Here is an 18,885-nt window from a genome sequence, read left to right as displayed (position 1 = left end):
AAGCCATTATGAAATACTGTTTCCCTGTTCTTCAGTGATCCCCTTCAGAGTTGACCCTTGCTACCACAGTCGGAGGGGCCACTGACTGGTGAACACTTCACCCTACCTCCCCAAGAGAGAAGCAGTCCATGGGAGCAAATGAGGAGGTGAAAGGCCAAGGCTCTTACCTGGTGCCGGACTCCATCCTCACTGATGCACTGGGTACAGGCCTCCTCGGGGACACAACTACCTTCCAGCATGACTTGGTTCTGGGGGCAGAAGCAGCCTTCCGAGGGATGGTCCCCACAGGAGCTTGTGTTGCCCTCGCAGAGCCGGGGGCAGCCACGCTCACAGTGGTTGTACACCAGGGATGGTGGGCATGACATGTCTACAGACAGAGAACAAGGTCACACTCAGCCCACACCAACCACAGAGAAACAGAGACACAGCCGCTTCAAAGAGGTTGACTACCCATTTTTATTTCCTCCGTTTTCCATAAAAGTATACCTGGAAGTGAGGCACCTGACCACAGAATATGGACTACATTTCCCAGTTTCCCTTGCAACTAAGTGTAATCACATGACTGCAGTTCTGCCCAATGAACTGTAAGCGCAGATGTAAACTCCAATAGCAGTTTCCAGGGATCTTTTTTCTTTCTTTCTTTCTTTCTTTCTTTCTTTCTTTCTTTCTTTCTTTCTTTCTTTCTTTCTTTCTTTTAAATAAAAAGGCAGCTGTGCTTGTCCTTTGTCCCTTTTCCTTTCTTCCCCCATGCTGCTATTTGGAACCTGGGTTTGACAGCTAGAGCTCCATCTTAAACCAGGAGAAAAAAGCACACCCAAGTGAGGACAGAGAAAAAGCTCGAATCCAGTTTGAAACCCAGAAACAGCTGGAGGCACCCTCTGATCACACCTGTGAGAGAGAATTTTTACTTCTCTGTTATTTGAGCCAAATTTAATCCTAATGGATGATGTATCCTTAGAAAGTTTTATGGGTCTTTCTTTTAAATACAGGTATGGTGAGTCCTTTAAAACGACTCCTAAATTAAATAAGGAATGCACAGCTATGAAGAGTTGCCTGGAGGAAACGTACAAAATGATTGATTCACTTGTCCCACTCCAGCCCCGCTCAACCACTTCTCACCGCTCCAAGGCAGGGGGCAGGAGTGTCTAAGGATTTAGAGCACCAAGCATTTTCCTGTAAACACACCATGAGTAGCCAGGGGTAGACAAAGAAATGAGTAAGTAGAGAAGGACTATGGCTGACTCAGGAACGATCATTTGCCCCTTGATCTGCAGGCCGACTGAAACAGGACACTACCAGCTAAGAGACTCAGAACAGTAGAGCTGGAATGAACCTAGGGGGTATCTCATTCTGAGAAGCAGAAAGCAAGGTCCAGAGAGAGAACAGCTGATCACCCCCTGAGCTGGGACTAGGTGCCCAAGTCCTGCAGCCACTGGTTCGAGCTGCGACTGCTCTCTGTAATAAACTCTGAGAGTCCAAGAGGCTTGCATATATTGGTCGCCCTCCAGAGAAAGTCAGGGATTATATCCAGTAACCGGAGGTGCCGAAGTTAGTGTTCTTTTCATTCCAGTGCCCCTTGAGGCAGGAGGCATGTATGATTTGTTGTGGTATCCCCCACATGCTAAATGATAAATAAATGCCAACTCCAAGTTAGGGAGCTGACCTTGGGAAGGTACCTCCACTAGCAATCCCGTGGTCTTTGTAATTAAGATGCCTCTTGGTATTTAAGTGACAAAATTCCACTCACACTTCAACATCCTGCTCAGCTGTGGTTCACTCTGTGAACCTTTGCTACCCTGGGGGAATCCAAGCAACTAGTCATTCTTCACTTTGCTGATACCTATCTATGTCCAATACATTAAAGTCACATTTGTCTGAACTATAGAAACGTTTCCATTTACACAGGCAAATTACTGAGATGTCTACTGTCTTATTTGATCTTAAATGGGATACCAGGTAATGGGAAAAGCAGGGATTTCAGTCTTTATCCCCCAGAAAGAGAAGGCCCAGAGAGGGTTGAGCAAGCCCAAATCAGATTGTCTTCACAACTTTACAGGACACCTATGGAGACTCACCACAGGAACTGGTCCTCCTCCAGTCGACACAGACCCCTTTGGTCCGACAGAGGTGGGCATACAAGGCGATGGCCTCACACATTTGCTCCTGGTGACAACTGTCCTGCTGGCACATGGCATAAAAGGTGGCTGGAGCCAGGACCTTGTGGCACTCAGCAAACAATTCTGAGAGAAGGACCTGGCAGTGGGAGCTGCTGGAGATGGGACACGGCTCCCAGGAGATTGGCTGACATGTCTTCCCCGGCTGCTGCAAGGTCCATTCCTGGACGAGTGCTCTCCAGTCCGTGGTGACTGTGCCATCCCTGAGCACAAAGTCATTGGCACCGTTCTCATCACAGATCCCTAGACAGATAGGAAAGGCAAGTTTGGTCGCCCTGGGTGCCCACGTATTGAAGCTGGAGACCTGGTCATTCTCCATGTTCACCAGCATCTGAACCTTACAATCAACTGGACCCAGAAATACAAGCAGCCAGGAAACCTGAGACCAGAACAAAGGAGAATGTTCTCACCACAGAGACCATACGTCTTTGAAGCAAAGGTTTTGGGGCTCAGCTGCAGCTGGAATTCATTGTTTCGTGGAGTGAACGTGAAGATGTGGCCAAGATGGTTGAATCTGATCTCATACATGATGGTGCCGTAGACATTGACTTCCATATCCCCACCCACGTATGGGACGGGGACCAGTCTCCCATTCACTGTCAGCTGCCAAAAAAGGAAGTGACTTATCAGTAGTCGTAGCAGTAAGGGATCCTAGAATTTCGCTCTTAGCTTCTTCCTGAGGCTCCTGACACTCCCTATGCTTCTGCCACACTCAACTCCAATGTCATCCACAAACTCTGATATTTGCCAGTAACTCTTCTAAGATAAAAGGGCTTTGCACAGCTTAGCAGAACAGATTATCAGAATCCTATACAAATGGCCATGCTCCTGGAACCCGAAAGCCCAGGGGATAAAGCCAGCCTTGAGTCCGTGTGCATTCAACAGGGAAGGATGACCCCTTCCAGATGGCTGAGAAAGCTGCCTTTTGCTAACTCAGCGACAGTGTCTCCAGGAGCATCTCACGGAACTATGGTAAGTCCATATATGTATGTATGTATGTATGTATGTGTTTTGGGTCACTAGCTCTTTGGAGGCCCCACTATACATCAAACATATTTTTTAAAAGGCAGTCATGTACCACAAGGAACATAATTTTTCATGTTAAAAATTTTGGAAGCCTTTTTTTTTTTTTTTTTAAATTTTAAAATCTGGGGCTGTGAGTGGCTCATTTAGTAAAGGCCTGGCTATGATTTTTCAATAATTAGTGTGTGTATTCAGGAATTCTTACAGAATGAGAGGAGCTAACCTACCAGTTGTTTTCATCTCATGAAATACTTACGATTTCTAGACGAACAAATAAATAAGTTTGTATCATGTAACCTTTTGTGAATATTTAGTCAAACATTTATTTTCACCAGTTTTTCAGTTTTCTTTTTGAAATCTGGAGCCATACATTTTGTTTAGGCTCTAAATATTTTCAAAGGCCCTAACTGAGGCTCAAAATATTCTCCTTCAGGAAGCTCACAGGCCCTAGGCATGGGGCTCATAGTGCCTGCTGGGTAAACAGCCAACCCCAATCTTCTACCAGCAACCGGAAACCAGCTCTGTTCTTGTAATTTAAAGCTACCTAAAATTGATCCTTTCTTCCACATCTGGGCCAGAACAACGTGAAATTGTGCCACCAGGGAGATGGGAATGAGCCCCTCCTAAGAAGAGGGTGCTCTACTGGGGAGGCAGAAGGTGGAGTCCCTAAAAGACACACCAGCTAAAAGCAACCACCAGCAGAGGCTTCTTCAAGGTTCTGCCACTGCCTTGCACGGGACTCAGAGAAAGCACCTCTCACCTGCATATCACTGTGGAGCTCAACGGAGAGGCCATTGTGCTTCACCTCGATGGATTTCATGCAGCTCTGCCTCACCCCAAGGCTGCAGGCCCCATTATGCAGAATCACCTCCAGGTCCTGCTCCTTGTTTTGAAACAAGACGTATGAACAGCTGCCAGTCAGCTTGAAATTCTGCCCATCGAAGGTCACAATGTGCTGGGTAGAGCTGCCCATGCACACACCTGGACAGGAGAGCAAAGGATGGGTGTGACGTTCCCCCAAACTCCCATACGTGCGAAGAGGCAGAGGCAGGTGTTACCAAGCTGCACACAGTTAACAGAGCTGAGAGCTGAATGGGCCCCTTGAGGTCCTGCAGTCTAATTTCCTCCTTTTTACGGAATACAAAAACAATTCTAAGAGAGTATCTTAGGTAAGTAATCCTTGGTCTGTAAATATTTTTCTAGAAAACATTTAGAAGGACAAGTATCACATTTTTTAAAAAATGGAAAATTATAGAACCATACTTCCAAAAAACTTCAGCGTGCGAAGTGAATGATGTCCTCTACAGGGATGCCTTGGCCCAGGAAACAAAGTTAAGTTTCAGGGTTGTTAGGACTTGTTGAAATCATGAGGAGCTAAGTGTATCATGAGCTTATGAGCTCATTGTAAAGAAAGTTCACCTAAAGACACATGTGTCCTCTTGGCTGCCAAGTTTCTAACGGTACAAGAGGCCATATTGACTTGATCCTTTAAGAGATCACACAAGAGGAAAATTTCTGAAGCCAAAACAAATGATTGGGTCTCAGCACTTCCTCATTTCCCACTCATTCATTCACATGGTCAGCAAATTCTCAAGGTTCCTATTAAAACACCACCTGGGAATACCAGTCATCTTGCATCTGCCTAAGACCATTCCATAAAAATGCTCCCAGGGAAGGCATCACCACCACCATGCGTGATTTGAAAGTTAATCTTGGACTGAAATGAAGCTGGAGAACCATGGCCACAGCTACGGTGGTGGTTAAATAAAAGCCCAAGAAGTGAGAGGCAGACTTAGGGGGTCAGTGAGAAGATGCTCATGTCCTTCACTCACACAAGGTCTAGGCAACCTCCACCTGCACGAGTGGCCTACAAGTCAAGCAGCATGGCCACCAACAAAGGAAGGAGCTGGATGCACCAGCTGTCAGAGCTGAGTCACCTGCCAGGAGCTCTTCCACTCAAAATCTCCCGCGTCCTGAAGCAGATGGTCCCTTCCAAGCGGCAGTACTGAACGCCATTGGGCCCCCGACACCCACGCTGCAAGTGGCCCCAAGACTCCAGCTGTGAAGAACGTCCAGCCTTAAGGAGATCAGCCCCAGCTCCATCAGGATGTAACAAGTGACAGGCAAAGAAATGGTGTTAGCTCCCATGCGGTAAGTCAGCGAGAGCGGCTCTGCCCACCGTCACATGAAATGTTACAGACAAGTGGGCACTTGCAAGCCAGAGAAACCCAGGATTGAATTCAGCTCCCACCCTGTGACTGGGATAAATTACTCCACTTCTGTGATCCCCTCCTGTCCCCACTGCGCTGCGGTCTTTGAGCTCATAGAGAGGATTTCTGGGCTATGTTTTTAAGCAAAAAAGGCAAAGCTCATTTGTGAAAAAGGGTAAACCTGGCATGAAAGAGATTGGTGGCTGCGCGAACATAGGCGGAAGTGAGCAAAAAGGACATAGGAAAGGGAACAGTGGGGTGACATCCGAGTTAACCTCTCCGTACATTCTCACATTTGGACCCATGTTAGTAATTCACGTACTGAAAACAAACAAATGAATAAAATCAGCAAGGACGGGGATGAGGGAAAACCAAAACAGAAGAAAAGGAAGCAAATTAAACTCATGATCATGAATAACATAACTGTAGGGAGCTGTAGGGAGGGGAGAAACTCACGTAAATAACTTCGGGGGGAAACGGACTATGTACTCAAAGACAAAAGACAAAAAGAATTGTGTGTGAATATCAGAGTTAGTAGGTAGATTTGTTTTCTACCCGGGCATTGGTTAGCAATTCTGCAACTACTTTATGTGTATTCTGGGATTAAGCCAACATAGAAATATATTGTGGTTAATGAGAGCCAGGCCCTTCGCTGTGTGAGAGAGGGAGCTGGGGATATCAAAAGGACATGCATCCCAACAGAAAGTACTCCCAGTAGCCAAATCTAGGACCAGCTGATGAAGAAAATAAATAATGCTAGGAATTGATCCCACCCCCTAAAATAAAGTAAAAACCAATGAGTCCATATTGACAAATAGTTAACCGAATTAATACATGACAGAGAAGGAAAAGTTCTTCCTTCCAGTAGAATTCCAACTAGTAAATGTGGAAGGAATGATGGAAATCAAAAATCCCTATTTGGCAAATACCACAAAAAAAATTGTGTCAGGTAGGGATCACCTATGCATAGTACACTCAGTGGGTAAAAGCATAGTTCCATAATTCCAAAATGTCTCTGTATATGATCATTAGTAATTGCAAGGAGGAACACAGTAACTTTACAGTGGGAAATATGGTAAATACCACCTAAACCAAGCGATCAAACTTAACATCACCTGTAACAAAGCAAATTGATACCATGTGCCTCCTCTTGATAAACCAACAAAAAACACAATATGTCTTCTGGGGTATTCTTGACAACATGTATAACCTGGCTCTAACTCAGATTGAAGGACATTCTACAAAATTACTAGCCAGAACTTCTCAAAAAAGGTTAAGGTCATAAATATCAAAGAAATACTAAGGATCTGCTACAGATTTAAGGAGATATGACAACCGTGTGATTCTGGGTTGAATCCTGCAACTAAACAAAGGACATCAGTGGGACTGACAAAAACTAAGACTTTTATGGATGTATTTTACAGAGGTTAATTCCTGACCGTGATCATTACCCTGTGACTATGTATGATATACTACAATCTGAGTAAGGATATATAGGAATTCTTTGTCCTGTTCGTGCAAACTTTTTTTTCTTTTTGTAAATCTGAAATTATTCAAAGTAAAAAGTTTTAAATGTGTCTATTTTAAATGGTTTCAATTTAAATTTTTTAATCCCTAAAAAAAAAAAAGAGCCTAAATCAAATTTTACCACTACTGACAAAAGAGAACATAAAGAATAAATTAAAAAAAAAAAAAGTCAAGGGTTTAAAAGGAGTCCAGAGGGGTACTGAGGGACTGAATTTAAGAAATTTGTTTGCACAAAGCTCCTATTGCATTGTGAGCCTCACACCCCCAGGTGCCCCACTAGGGACAAATGGGATAACTGAGCCTTATGAAAAGGACTTTCAAGAGGCCCCTCCCAGAGATGGGTTTGCATCCCACAAGCAGGACACGCCCCTGTCCTGGGGGCAGGCAGCCCAAACTGGGGTTAGGGAGCTGTTTTAACTCTACACAAGTTTAAGGTTCTGGTTCTTACACGGGAGAGGGCACCCAATTACCAAATTGAGAGTTTGTTTTATAACATAAAGGAACTATAGAACTGTTTACGAACAAACAGAAATGACATGAGGTCTGATAGCATTCTCAACCAGTCCCAGGAGATCATTTCACCCCTAAATAAATTGTCAAGGGAGGGTAGGGTATAATGTACAGTTTTGCTTTTATCCCACTGGTTGTGTCTGTTCAACACAGTAATTACACTGAGTGGGTACCGCCAAATGCAACCATTTCTCCCAACCACGAGGCAGAGCACTAACCCATCGCCGTGGATGAATGTCCTCCACAGGTCTCCTGTCCTCCTCTTACACCAGGCCACTGTGATGATGTACCACAGCACCCAGCTCCCATACAGCTCTAGGTGTGAGCAGAGAGTTTTCTGGGGGTGTCACTCTCCCTGCTATACTTCTCCAGCAAAGACTCCTAAAGGCTGACTTGCAAATAGCCAGGCTGAGCACTGACCTCAGAAAATCAGTTCTTCCTTCTGGTTATGCCTGATCTGGGAGAATGCTTTTCAAAGATACAGAAGGAGAACAGTGATCCCTGGGACTGAATGAAAATACGTCCAAGGACACAAGGGGGAGGGAACACAGGTGAAGGGCACACGCTGCATGTAGTTAGGAGGGAAAGGGCTTCTGGTCTCCATTTCTGCACAGCCATGCTAAAAGCACGGCCCTTATAACACCGTCCAGGCTGGTTGAAGCAATGGACTTACAGGGGCAGGTCCAGCGGCAGCCACAGGTCTCCTCCACCCTGAGAGGGGGCTGGCCATTGGGGCATGAGGGTCTCGGCCCCCGGTCACAGTTGACCCGATGACTCTTCAGCAAGGTCTGGCCATCTGGCAGGCAAGTCACTGTGTGGCACTGGTCTGGCAAGGTCCAGACATCCCCAGGCTGCAGAAGAGAGAAGCAGATTCAGGAAGGCATTGGCTGAGCCAGTTCAGCCCTAAGCCCATCAACTGGGCAACTGACCCTCTCTGAGGACACAGAGACTAGGACGTGGACATGGGCCCAAACAGCAAGGATGCAGAACACAAGATTTAAAGGTGGAAACCACCCCTTCACACACACACACCAAACAAGCAGGACATAATGGTAAGAGGAAGAATGGAACCAAGATAGAAAGAGAAACAAGGGGGCAAAAGCACCCCAAATACTCATTCCCGATCTTTCTTTAGTCAGCTGAAAAGAACTCACCCTCTTCTCATTCCCATCCTCATCCACGCAAACTCTAACGAACCCTGAAACAGACACAAATAAGATCTGAATTTCCACCCATTATGCTCATCCTGGGCTCGTCCATGAAGTGGACTTCACTCTGCAAAGGATTTAGTGGGTTTAACCATGGGATGCTGGTCCACCGGCTGGCCCTGAAGTTTTTCCCCTACATACTTTGTGGTTCTTAATAATTATGGTGCTAACAATATCAAGAACACAGAAATCCCTACAGTGCATGAAGCCTCTCATGGTCAGTATCTCCTTTTCCCATTTCATATGTAGATCAGGGCCTAGTGAGGGAAAAAGGGAGGAAATGAGGAAAGATCCTCCCAAATCTGAAAGAGATCTTTAAGAGTCCTGCCAAGAGAGGTATCTTCCAGCAGAAAAGGGCAATAACTCTGTAGTAGGTATTAACTCACATCTAGCTACTTTAGGAAAATAAATAAAAACAGGCAAAAGAAAAAAAAATCACATATGAAAAAAAAATCTAACTAAGTCAGTATAAACTATGGTACTTTGATATTAGATTTTACGTTGCTCTTTCCCTAAGACCCTGTATACGCATGCTGAGGGTGAATATAGAGAGTGGGGAAGAAGACCATGGTCTGTGGGATGCTGGGTTTCCCTGCTTTTGTCTTACACTTCTTTGTCTAAGATCACTCTGCACCAGTAAGCATGGGCTGTCTCTGCTAAAGTCTTGATGGACAGTTAGGATGGGAGGAGGGCTATACCCAGAAAACTTTCTGGTAGCCCCTTGGGCATTTGTCGTATGAACTTTCCATGAGCAGGGACTTAAAGGTCCTGGTCTATGTAGCAGTCTTCATCAAGGCCAGAGCCTACCTGGCCAACCTCAGGTCTTTAGAATGGGTTATGTTTTTGTGTTACAAGGGGGTAAGAAAGGCATGAGGAGACTCACCAGAGCACAGCTTGTGGAAGAAGGAATTTCCCAGGGTGGCCATGGTGGAAAGGTCTTCGATTCGCTGGAGCCTCAGCACATTGGAGCCAGCGTTTGGGCCTGCCAGCCTCCTAAGCTGGGCCTCATCATACCGATCCCCAATTCCAATGGGAAACACAGTCACTCCTGGGGTTAGCAGAGAAACGAGAAAGGGTCTGTGTCAATCTGCTTTGGTCAGCTGGGACCCAAATGGACAGCTGTACCCAACATCTGTACAGAGCCTTGTGTTTTCCAGATGGGTCACATAAACCGACCCTGGGAACAAGACATTCAGTCAGTCAACCAACATTAATGACGCCACTCTGTCAGGCACGATTCTAAACAATGGGGATGCAGTGAGCTGAGCAGATGAAGTCCCTGTCTTTATGGACCTCACACTGGGCAGAGACAGACGCCAAACCCAAAAATAAGTAAGTACCCCATGTTTCAGATACGTATGAGTGCTTAGGAGAAAAACAAAATGGGATATGAGAATGGGAGTGCCCGGGGGTAAGAGTGGGAATTACTGTTTCTTGCAAGGTGGCTGGAGAAGCATTTGGTGAAGAGACCAGATCTGAAGTAAGGACTGAAGGAGCCTCGAGAATATCCCAAGCAGAGGGAACAGTGAGCGCAAGTATGAGTGCATGTTCTGGGGTGGTGGGAGCAGAGCAAGTAAGAGAGGGAGTGGGGCACAGACCATGCAAAGCTTCATACGACACATAAGGACGTAACATGTTCTCTGAATGAAATGAGAAGCCAGCCAAGACTATGGAGCTGAGGAGTGACATGGGCTGACCAAGTTTTTTCAAGATTTGTTTATTTTAGAGGGGGGAGGGGCAGGAGAGGGGCAGGAGAGGGAGAGAGAGAATCTGAAGCAGACTCTGCACTGAGCATGGCGCCAGACATGGGGCTCGATCCCACAACCCTGCGATCATGACCTGTGCCGAAATCAAAAGTCGGGCCCTTAACCAACTGAGCCACCCAAGCGCCCCTGGGATGACCCATTTTTAAAGGGTCCCTATAGCTGCTATGTTGATGATGAACTACAGGGGGCGGCAGCTGGGGTTCCATCAGAAAGCTCTTACAACAGTCGAGGTGGAAGACAGAGGGGGCAGTGGTGGGCGTGGTCTGGCAGGGTGGGATTCTCAATCTATTCTGAAGGCAGAGCTATAGTTTGTAAATGGATCGGACAGGGGTCTCAGAGAGAAGGAGGAATCCCAGATGCTGAGGTTTTCGTCTGAGCAGCTGAAGGACAGAGCTGCCATTGTCTAAGATGGGAAAACCTATGGAAGGAGATTCAGATGTGAATTTGGTTTATGATGAGTTTCTCTTTAGAACATCAAGGTGGAGTCGAGGCAAGAGATCCAGATGGGAGACAGGAATATTGAGGTCAGCGGTGTATGAATGGCTTTAGACGCATGACACTGAATGAGACCAGCCAGGGCATGCGTGTAAGAAGAGATGAGAAAACGTCACAGGCCTGAGCCCAGAGTATGTACGTGCCCATTGACTAAAGAAAAACTGAGGCTCTGAACAGTTAAATGACTTTCCCTAGAGCATGTCTTTTTTTCCCAGACTCCAACTGTTTCCCTTCCAGACGAAAGTCTTTCTTGGGATTCATGATACTAGAGAAGTGGTGTCTCTATCCTGAAATTCCCCAATTCAGTTCTCCAGAAAGTTCTAGGTATTTGCAGTTGGCTTAAGGTTTGAGCTGATTTTCTACCAGCAACTTTTCCATTCTTATCAGCTCACTGTATCACCCAAATGTATATCCTTTTCCTTTTAGAGTTCTTTTCCCTAAAATAATCAATTTCATAAACTCCCCTTCGTTCATTCAACAAACATTAGATGGCCTCCTTTTTTGTGCACCATACACAGATACAGGAAAATAAGCAAGCTGTTGCCCTGGCCTTCCAAGACCCCCAGGTTTGGTGAGAAACAGCTATGCAACCAACAAACACAGTGTGACTTGCTCCTGCTAGTTGTTCAGAGGAGACACAGACAAGAGAGTAAAGAACTCTCTTAGAAAGATATCAGAGCAAAGACAACTCCAGAGCAGGTTTTGAAGGATGAACAGGTCTCCAGGTGGCCACGCGAGGACTTAACATGATTCCACTCACCTGGGCCTCCCTGGGCACGATGTCACCTGCCCTGGCTCATGTTCCATAGCCACTCACAGCACAGGTTCGCATGGGGCACCAAGGCTGGGTCATGCCCACACCTGTCCCTTTCCTGAAGCTGCACCCTTTCTCTTGTCCAACCAGCACCCTGCCCATGCCTGTTAAGGCTGATGGTTCCCACGGCCCCATAGTGAGTCACTCTGGCCTCAGACATGGTGAGAGTGGGGACAGAGCAAGGACACCACCTCAGAAAGGAAAGGTGTGGCAGTCTGACCCAGCCCTGGATGCACAGGGAAAATGTGGAGAAATTATAGGTCACAGTAGAAAGCATAAAGATCAATGAAGGACAGATGCATATTTATTACTGTCAGGTTTCCAAGCAACACGGGGATTGGGCCACTTCCTGCTGTTTGAAACCAGGCCACGGGGGGCTCTGTAGCACTCATAACCATCCGGAAGCACCCAGAAGCACCCCCACCCCCGGGCCCACTCTTGGTGCTCTAGGGGTCCAGGAGAGTCTCGGCATTGAACACCAGACACTTACGGTTGGATGTGGCGGCGTCGGCTGCAGCCTCCACCGAATCTGCGGAGATGTCGGTGACAACGATGACCACCGCCTTCGAGGCTCCGGGCCGGGCACCATGCACTTCAGAGGTGATGTACCGCACAGCATAGTCCAAAGCACCCCCTGCCGGTGGAAAACAGACCACGCCAAATCAGTCCCGACTGCAGGAACGTCAGGCAGCCCATCTCATGGCAGATCCTTAGGTGGTCAGAATGGAACAATTCAGAGGAAGGGAAACACACGCGGAGATGCGGAAGAGCAGCAAGACCTGCGTGCTTTCCCAGAAAGGAAACTAGCCCAATGAGCCAAGGGACTGGCCAAGGTCACTCGGTCCCAGATGCCAGGAGTTAAGACCGGATGGAGTTCCTGGCCACTGTGGCAGATTACCGATGTGGCTGAGGCCTCCTTCCCGTTGCATGACGTCCACGTGGCTCAGGAGATGGGCTTTCTCGTAGGCCACGTTCCACGGCACGGCAGCAGTGGTGGTGCTCCCGTACTGCAGCACTGAGACCTGCATGAGCTGGGGCCCTGGCGGGAAAGACAATGTGGGAATCACACTCTGGATCGGGTGGGGACCCCCAGGATGCACCACCCGGGACATCGCTCACCTATATTAGCTCTGGAAATGAAAGCCTTGGCGAAACTCTTCATCTCCTCGAAGTAAGAAGTGGGAAAGCTGGAGGAGCCGTCCAGGAGGAGGGCCACATCCAGGGGCTGGCTGCAGTCTGCCAAGAGAGCAGAGGGGGAGCACACAGGGGCCAGCAGGGGGGCTGGCACCAGGCCCCCCGCGGCACCCAGTACATCCAAGGGTGAGCAGGATGCTGCCCGCTGTGCGGAACCATGAAGGAGAGGGTGTCTCTGTTGGTCCCGCACAGTGGGAACACGGGCCGGGGAGGAGCGAGAGAGGCCCATGCGTGCCCCAGGTCTGGACACATTGGAAAGACTCCAAGTCCACTCAAAGGCAGTTTATATACCTAGAGATGAAAGCGAGAGACATTGGCTCCCTCGGTAACTGGAGACTGAGCAAAATACCAGAGCGGCACAGCAGGGAGATGGATGGCTAAAGGAGACGGAGTGGCCGCCGAGGGCTGGGGGACGAACTTCTGTGCTCTCGGGGGATTAAAAGCACACTTATCGTGATGGGCACTGAGAAATGTCTAGAATTATTGAGTCACTATGTGGTACACTTGAAACTAATATACTGTGTGTTAATTACACTTCAATTAGAAAAAAACAATAAAGATCTTTGGGGGGAAAAAAAGAAGTTAATGATTCTGGGATAGTCTCAAACACCCCAAAGAATGTCTTGAACACTCCTATGCTCAAGAACTGGGACCCAATTAGACATTACCTACAGATAAGAAGGCAGTCACATAGCTCTGGTGGTAATCAGCTTTTGAGCCCTTGTCTATGTGCTGGGTACTGTTCTAAGCATTTTACAAGCACTGTTGTTATCTCCATTTTACACATGAGCAGAGTATTACACATAGATGCTCACTCAAAGCTACCCCAAAATTATTACCAACAGTAAGTTGTTCCAAATTAACCCGCTGGTAAGTGGCAAGAGTTGAATTTCAAACTAAGGGCTCCAGAATTTGAAGCTCAAACCTGTCACCTAACTTCCTGGTCTTGCCCCAAAGATTACCAGCTACTAGGAGTGCTTTTATCCGCCCCACGTGGTCAAAGCTGAGAGTCACCCCATGTAACTGGTTACCTCCAAAGCAAGGAGTGGGCTGGGTAGGGATGAGGCTGCATGACAAAGCAAGACTTTTATCTTTCATTCTGTATCCTTGACATTTTTACATTGTAACAACAGCCTCGTGTAACCTTTGAATTTACAATCACACTCAGTAAGAAAATATGTCCCTCCACCCCCACAAAAGGATCACTGATGCATCCCCCTGGCTGGCAGGTGAGGAAACAAGGCACTCTACAGGCCAGGGTTTGACTGAAGGCACAGAGCAGGGAAGCAGGGTCAGAACCCAAGAACTGCAGCTCTGCCCGCCCTCTGCAGCCCTCGCATAGGGCAAGGTGCTCGCCTACCTGGGCTGGGGACGGGGATGGGGGGCTGCGGCCCCTCTCCAGAGCAGCACCTCTGCAGCACCAAATCAGGGGCCTCTCGGGGGAGCCTTTCAAAGTCCTGAATGAGGATGGGGGCACTGGGCCAGCTAATCCTCTCCAGCTCCTGCGGGTCAGCGTGAGGGCCCACTCCGATGGGCACCACCTGGATGTCTCCAGGCATCCGCTTGATCTCATCAGAGGCGGGGTTTCCCGTGACCATGTAGACCAGGTTAGGGACCTGCTCCCGGTCCCCCTGGTTGACGGAGAAGCTGTGCTCAGACAGGTACTGCAGGGCCAGCCCGGTGTTGGTCCTGTTGCCGCCCCGGAATTGGATCTCCCGCACGTGCTGCAGGACCTCACCCTTGGACTGGGCCTTGCTGAAGGTGTACTCCACAGCCACGGCGTAGGAGTACTGCAGCACCGTGACATGGACGCCGTCCTGGCTCACGTCCATCCGCCGGATCACCTCCTCCATGAAGTCCCTGCTCTTGTTGAAGTTGGCCTCTCCAATTTTGTCTGAGCCTTCCAGGATGAACACCACATCCAGAGCCATGGAGTTCCTTCTGGGTCCCGACGATGGGGCCCCCAAGAGCTCCGGACCCACAGTGACTGGCAACACAGGGGGCTGCTGGGTAGGGCGGGGTGCTTCGGGGGCCAGGTCACACAGGTAGCTGATAATCTCGTCCCTCCGCTGCTCCAGCTCGTCCACACCGCTGAGCACGAAGGCCTTGTTCTCGGGGGCCTGCTTCTCGATGTTGCGGATCTGCTTGAGGTTGACGTGGGGCCCGATGCCCACGGGGATCACGATGACTTTCTTCTTCTTCAGGCCCTGCACATAGCGGACCAGATTGCGGGCCAGCTTCGGGGGCTCCTGGCTGGCCATGAGGAGCAGGGCGACGCGGGATGCTTCGGGGCGGTCGATCTTGCCGAAGATCTGGAACAGCGTGTACTTGAGGACCTCGCTGGTGGAGGCCACCTCACTGCCCACATACCTCACTTGGCTGGCAATGCGCCGCAGCTCCGAGGGCCGCTTCCGGTCCTGGAGCTCGAGGTAGGCGTGGGAGCCGTCGTGGTACTCCACCACGGCCACGCGGATGCGCTTCTGGGAGATGTGCAGACGCTCCATCATGCCCACCACAAAGACCTTCAGCACTTGGAACTCGCCCTCAGACAGCTTGGAGGAGCCGTCTAGCAGGAAAACCAGGTCCAGAAGCCGGCTGCAGTAGAAGTCGTGGAGGGGCGGCTCGGGGGTGTCCTCCACGTACGGGGTGGGAGAGCCAACGGGACCTTCCGTGGGGGGCACCACGAGGCCTCCAGGCTCCCTGCAGGCCTCACAAGTGAGGTTGACGCCCTCGCAGTGACTGCGGTGGAGAGAGAAGACCAGATATGGCTCAGGGAGAAATTCTGGGCACTTCTCGACCTTATCTAGAACCCTTCCAAGCCTTCCTGTAGAACAACCTGCCTGGCCTACCTGAACTGGGCTCCCATGGACCACTCCCCACCCAAGGGACCCAACATTTTTTAACAAAGATCCCCAAACAGCACCTGTGCACATACAGCAAAGACCTCCCTTTATTCTAGAAGCCAAAGCTCTAACCCCTTATCGTACCCAAGAAAGAACCCTTCTTGCTTCTAGGCCATCCTCACAGCCATCCAAAGTCAATGTCTTCTCAACCTATACCTCTAGCAGGATAAATATTTAATTGTAATCCGAACTCTCTTGCAAGGGTCTCTAAAAACAAATACTGCTCTAAAATGTTGATGCTGGCCAGGGCATGTGAATGTCCTATTGAAGATAAATGCTTTACGGTATTTATTGTACCAGAATTTAAGCTGAATTAATTTCGTACCATGTTTAATATATTGTGCCTTAAGAAAAACAGGAAAAAGTGGAGTGAAAACATTTTCGGAAGATGAACAAAGATTCAAAATCCCAACTTTATCCCAGAATAAAGATGGAAATTGTATTCATGAAGGTCTAGATATTAGGGGGAAAACAGTGGCTCATTCTTTCATTCCTCCAACAACCACATGGTGAGCACCTGTCATGTGCTAGGGAGCACCTAGACCCTGCGCCCAGCCCCAAGCACATACCCCAAGCCTGTGGCAGAGCCTTTGCGCTCACATAAATTCTGGCACTACCAGGCCAAGTTTCCAGTCCCTTCTGGTCACTCCTCACCAGTGTCCTAGAAATGGCAAAGTATGCCAGACCATGGTGAAAACCAAGTTGCCCTATGAGAGAAACCCACAGACCCACAAAGACCTTCTCCTACTTGTACACTCTGCCTTCAAAGCAACTTGCCTTCAGCACCCACAGTAAAGTTGAGAGGCCACAGTGCCCTGAGCCCTGAGAAGGGTCCCCATGGCTTGCCTCCCAGGCGATGTCCCCAGCCTGCTTTGGAATTACTACCCACAGCTGTATGAAGCCACAGTCTGCTCCCTGGTAGCTTCCCCTCCCCACAGGCCAGTAGAAGGAGGTTGGGAGAGGGCTCTAAGCTCTCATGCCTGTGTGGCTCAGAACCCCAAGCCAGTGTTGGGTTCACCCCCTTCTTTATTCCTTACAGCCTCTGTTTCAACATGGGGAAGGTAGGCTGGCAGGATCTTACCAGGAAGTTAATTCCTACTTCCCTGTGGCCCACACGATTTATTGCTTCAATCCCTGGTCCACAATGTGTGAGTGACAGACTTTCTAGTTTCCTGTGTCTGCTAGAAAATTTACCCCAGGCAGTGTTCCCCCTTGTTTGTACAGATGGCGGTGGTGGGGTCTGATTCTGGCAGCTGTGGCCACAGCCCTTCCCCAGAAAATTTAAGTTCTCGAGTTCAAGTTCCCATAAGGTTCCATCAGTGTCAGGGTGTGGTATTAAATACCTCGAGGTCTGAATACATGCTCCCAACTTGGGAGCAGAGCTCCAGAAAGCTCACAGCCTACCCTAAGGACTTCTTCTCACTTCCCTAAAGGCCAGTGCTCAGAGGCAATCCAAGTGGGATCCTGGGGTGCCATGATGAGTGTCTTCCCTCCCAAACACGAAAGCCCCATCCGGGGACCTCAGCTGTGGCCCCAAGGGGTTTAAGTCACATGGAGCAGTTGGGGCTCTGAGTAAAAAAAAAAAAAAAAAATTTGACTCCCAGAGGCACCTGTATTTGGGCTAGATGTGACCTCCAGGAGCAATAAGAGACCACCTTCTTTCTTAAGTGAGAAGAGGCCCAAAACCCCAGCCTCTTAAGAGGTGTTTTCTTGCAAAGCAATGGGACCTGTCCTTAAAGAAAGAGAAACAGACTCTAGAAACAAAATAAACTCAGCATTCAACTTCTCAATTCACATAGCAGAGTTCATCCCCACACAACCACCTCTGAGCAGGACCCAGAGAAGACAGTAAGACTCTTTCCTTCCAACACCAGAGGGTCTGTATTACCAAATCTGGCAGTGCTCAGGGTCATCCGGGTTCAAGGTGATCTTCTTTCCCGGGGCCAAGCGACGACCAGCCACCTCACACACAGGACAGTCTTCAGGGTCGATGCAGGTCTGCAAAAGCTCATCTAGGATTTTCCCTGCATGACACATCCCTTGTTAGCAGCCAAAACTCTCGCCTTTCACACAAGGAAGACTTGGTTTTAACTACAGGGACCGGTCCTGGAGGCTCGCTCTGCCTTCCTCCCTCAAGGGGCATCTCACCACTGAGGGAGGAACTTTCCTTCTTTGGGCCTTGATTCATCTCTCTGCCAGACCAGGAAGGGGTATTCCTTCAACCTCTCTCACCACACCCAAGCCTCAAGACAAATGAAATCTTCTCTCCAAGGGTCATTTCATGCCAGCAAAGAATATAGCTAATTACTCCACATCTGTGCTACCCCCTAAAGTAGTTGCCACAGGCCACTAGTTAAATTAAAATGTGAGCTGACACTAAACAAAACTGAAAATTCAATTTTTCAGACACAGCAGCCACAGTGCAGCAGAGCTTTCCCATCCTTGCAGAACATTCTATCAGAACATGCTCTCGGTGAAAAACATATAAATAGGGGTGCACAAGCCCCGTGCAGGAGCTCAGCCTGACAAAACCATGGCTGGCCTGGCTTGGATGAAAGGGCACCTAGAAGCAGAGCCCAGGGTGGCAGGGACAGGGACAGGGCAGCGCTGGGCGGGGCGGAGGAGGAGCCCCGGGGGAGGAACCCTTCCTGACAGCCCAGCCCAGCCTTCCCGCCAGTCCCGACCACAGGGCAGGTGCCTTACCTGGAGGGCAGTGTGCATGGCAGCCTTCGACACACTGCACGGGGCATGCCAGTGGCTCAGGGTGCTGGCACGTGATGGGACAGGCAGGGGCACAGCTGTTATAACGCCACTCGCACTCATACCCATTCTCATGGAGGTTCCTCTCCTCACAGTTCTGGGCTGTGGAAACAGAACACAACCAGTCTGTGCAACCCGAGAAGCCAGGCCTGCACCCAAGTCCCCCAAAGAGATGGTGGAGAGACCCGTGGGGGCCATGGCCCTGGGGGAGGCAATGGTGATGGTGGGGAACTAAGCAGCCAAGGCAGTCACTAATATTTGAGGCTGTTGATGTTTTAAGCACCTAATCAGGGGTGCCTGG

General features: G+C 49.0%; 1 protein-coding gene across 2 annotated transcripts in view; it reads right to left on the bottom strand.

Moving 5' to 3' along the window:
• Positions 1-18,885, bottom strand: part of VWF (von Willebrand factor) — a 135,657-nt gene that overhangs the window by 31,357 nt on the left and 85,415 nt on the right. For both annotated transcript variants that reach the window (XM_032349034.1, XM_032349032.1), the window contains 13 exons: positions 18,528-18,686; positions 17,713-17,848; positions 14,282-15,660; positions 12,847-12,963; positions 12,626-12,766; positions 12,218-12,361; positions 9,536-9,700; positions 8,599-8,642; positions 8,118-8,295; positions 3,958-4,178; positions 2,585-2,777; positions 2,076-2,417; positions 168-367 (listed from right to left, as the gene is read on the bottom strand). In XM_032349034.1, coding sequence (XP_032204925.1) covers positions 168-367; positions 2,076-2,417; positions 2,585-2,777; positions 3,958-4,178; positions 8,118-8,295; positions 8,599-8,642; positions 9,536-9,700; positions 12,218-12,361; positions 12,626-12,766; positions 12,847-12,963; positions 14,282-15,660; positions 17,713-17,848; positions 18,528-18,686 — 3,419 coding nt within the window. The remainder of the gene's footprint in view (positions 1-167; positions 368-2,075; positions 2,418-2,584; positions 2,778-3,957; positions 4,179-8,117; positions 8,296-8,598; positions 8,643-9,535; positions 9,701-12,217; positions 12,362-12,625; positions 12,767-12,846; positions 12,964-14,281; positions 15,661-17,712; positions 17,849-18,527; positions 18,687-18,885) is intronic.

Source organism: Mustela erminea, chromosome 6, assembly GCF_009829155.1.
Source record: "Mustela erminea isolate mMusErm1 chromosome 6, mMusErm1.Pri, whole genome shotgun sequence".
Lineage (NCBI taxonomy): Eukaryota > Metazoa > Chordata > Mammalia > Carnivora > Mustelidae > Mustela > Mustela erminea.
The sequence above is the reverse complement of the archived record's forward strand: the minus strand, read 5'-3'. Positions and strand labels throughout refer to the sequence as shown.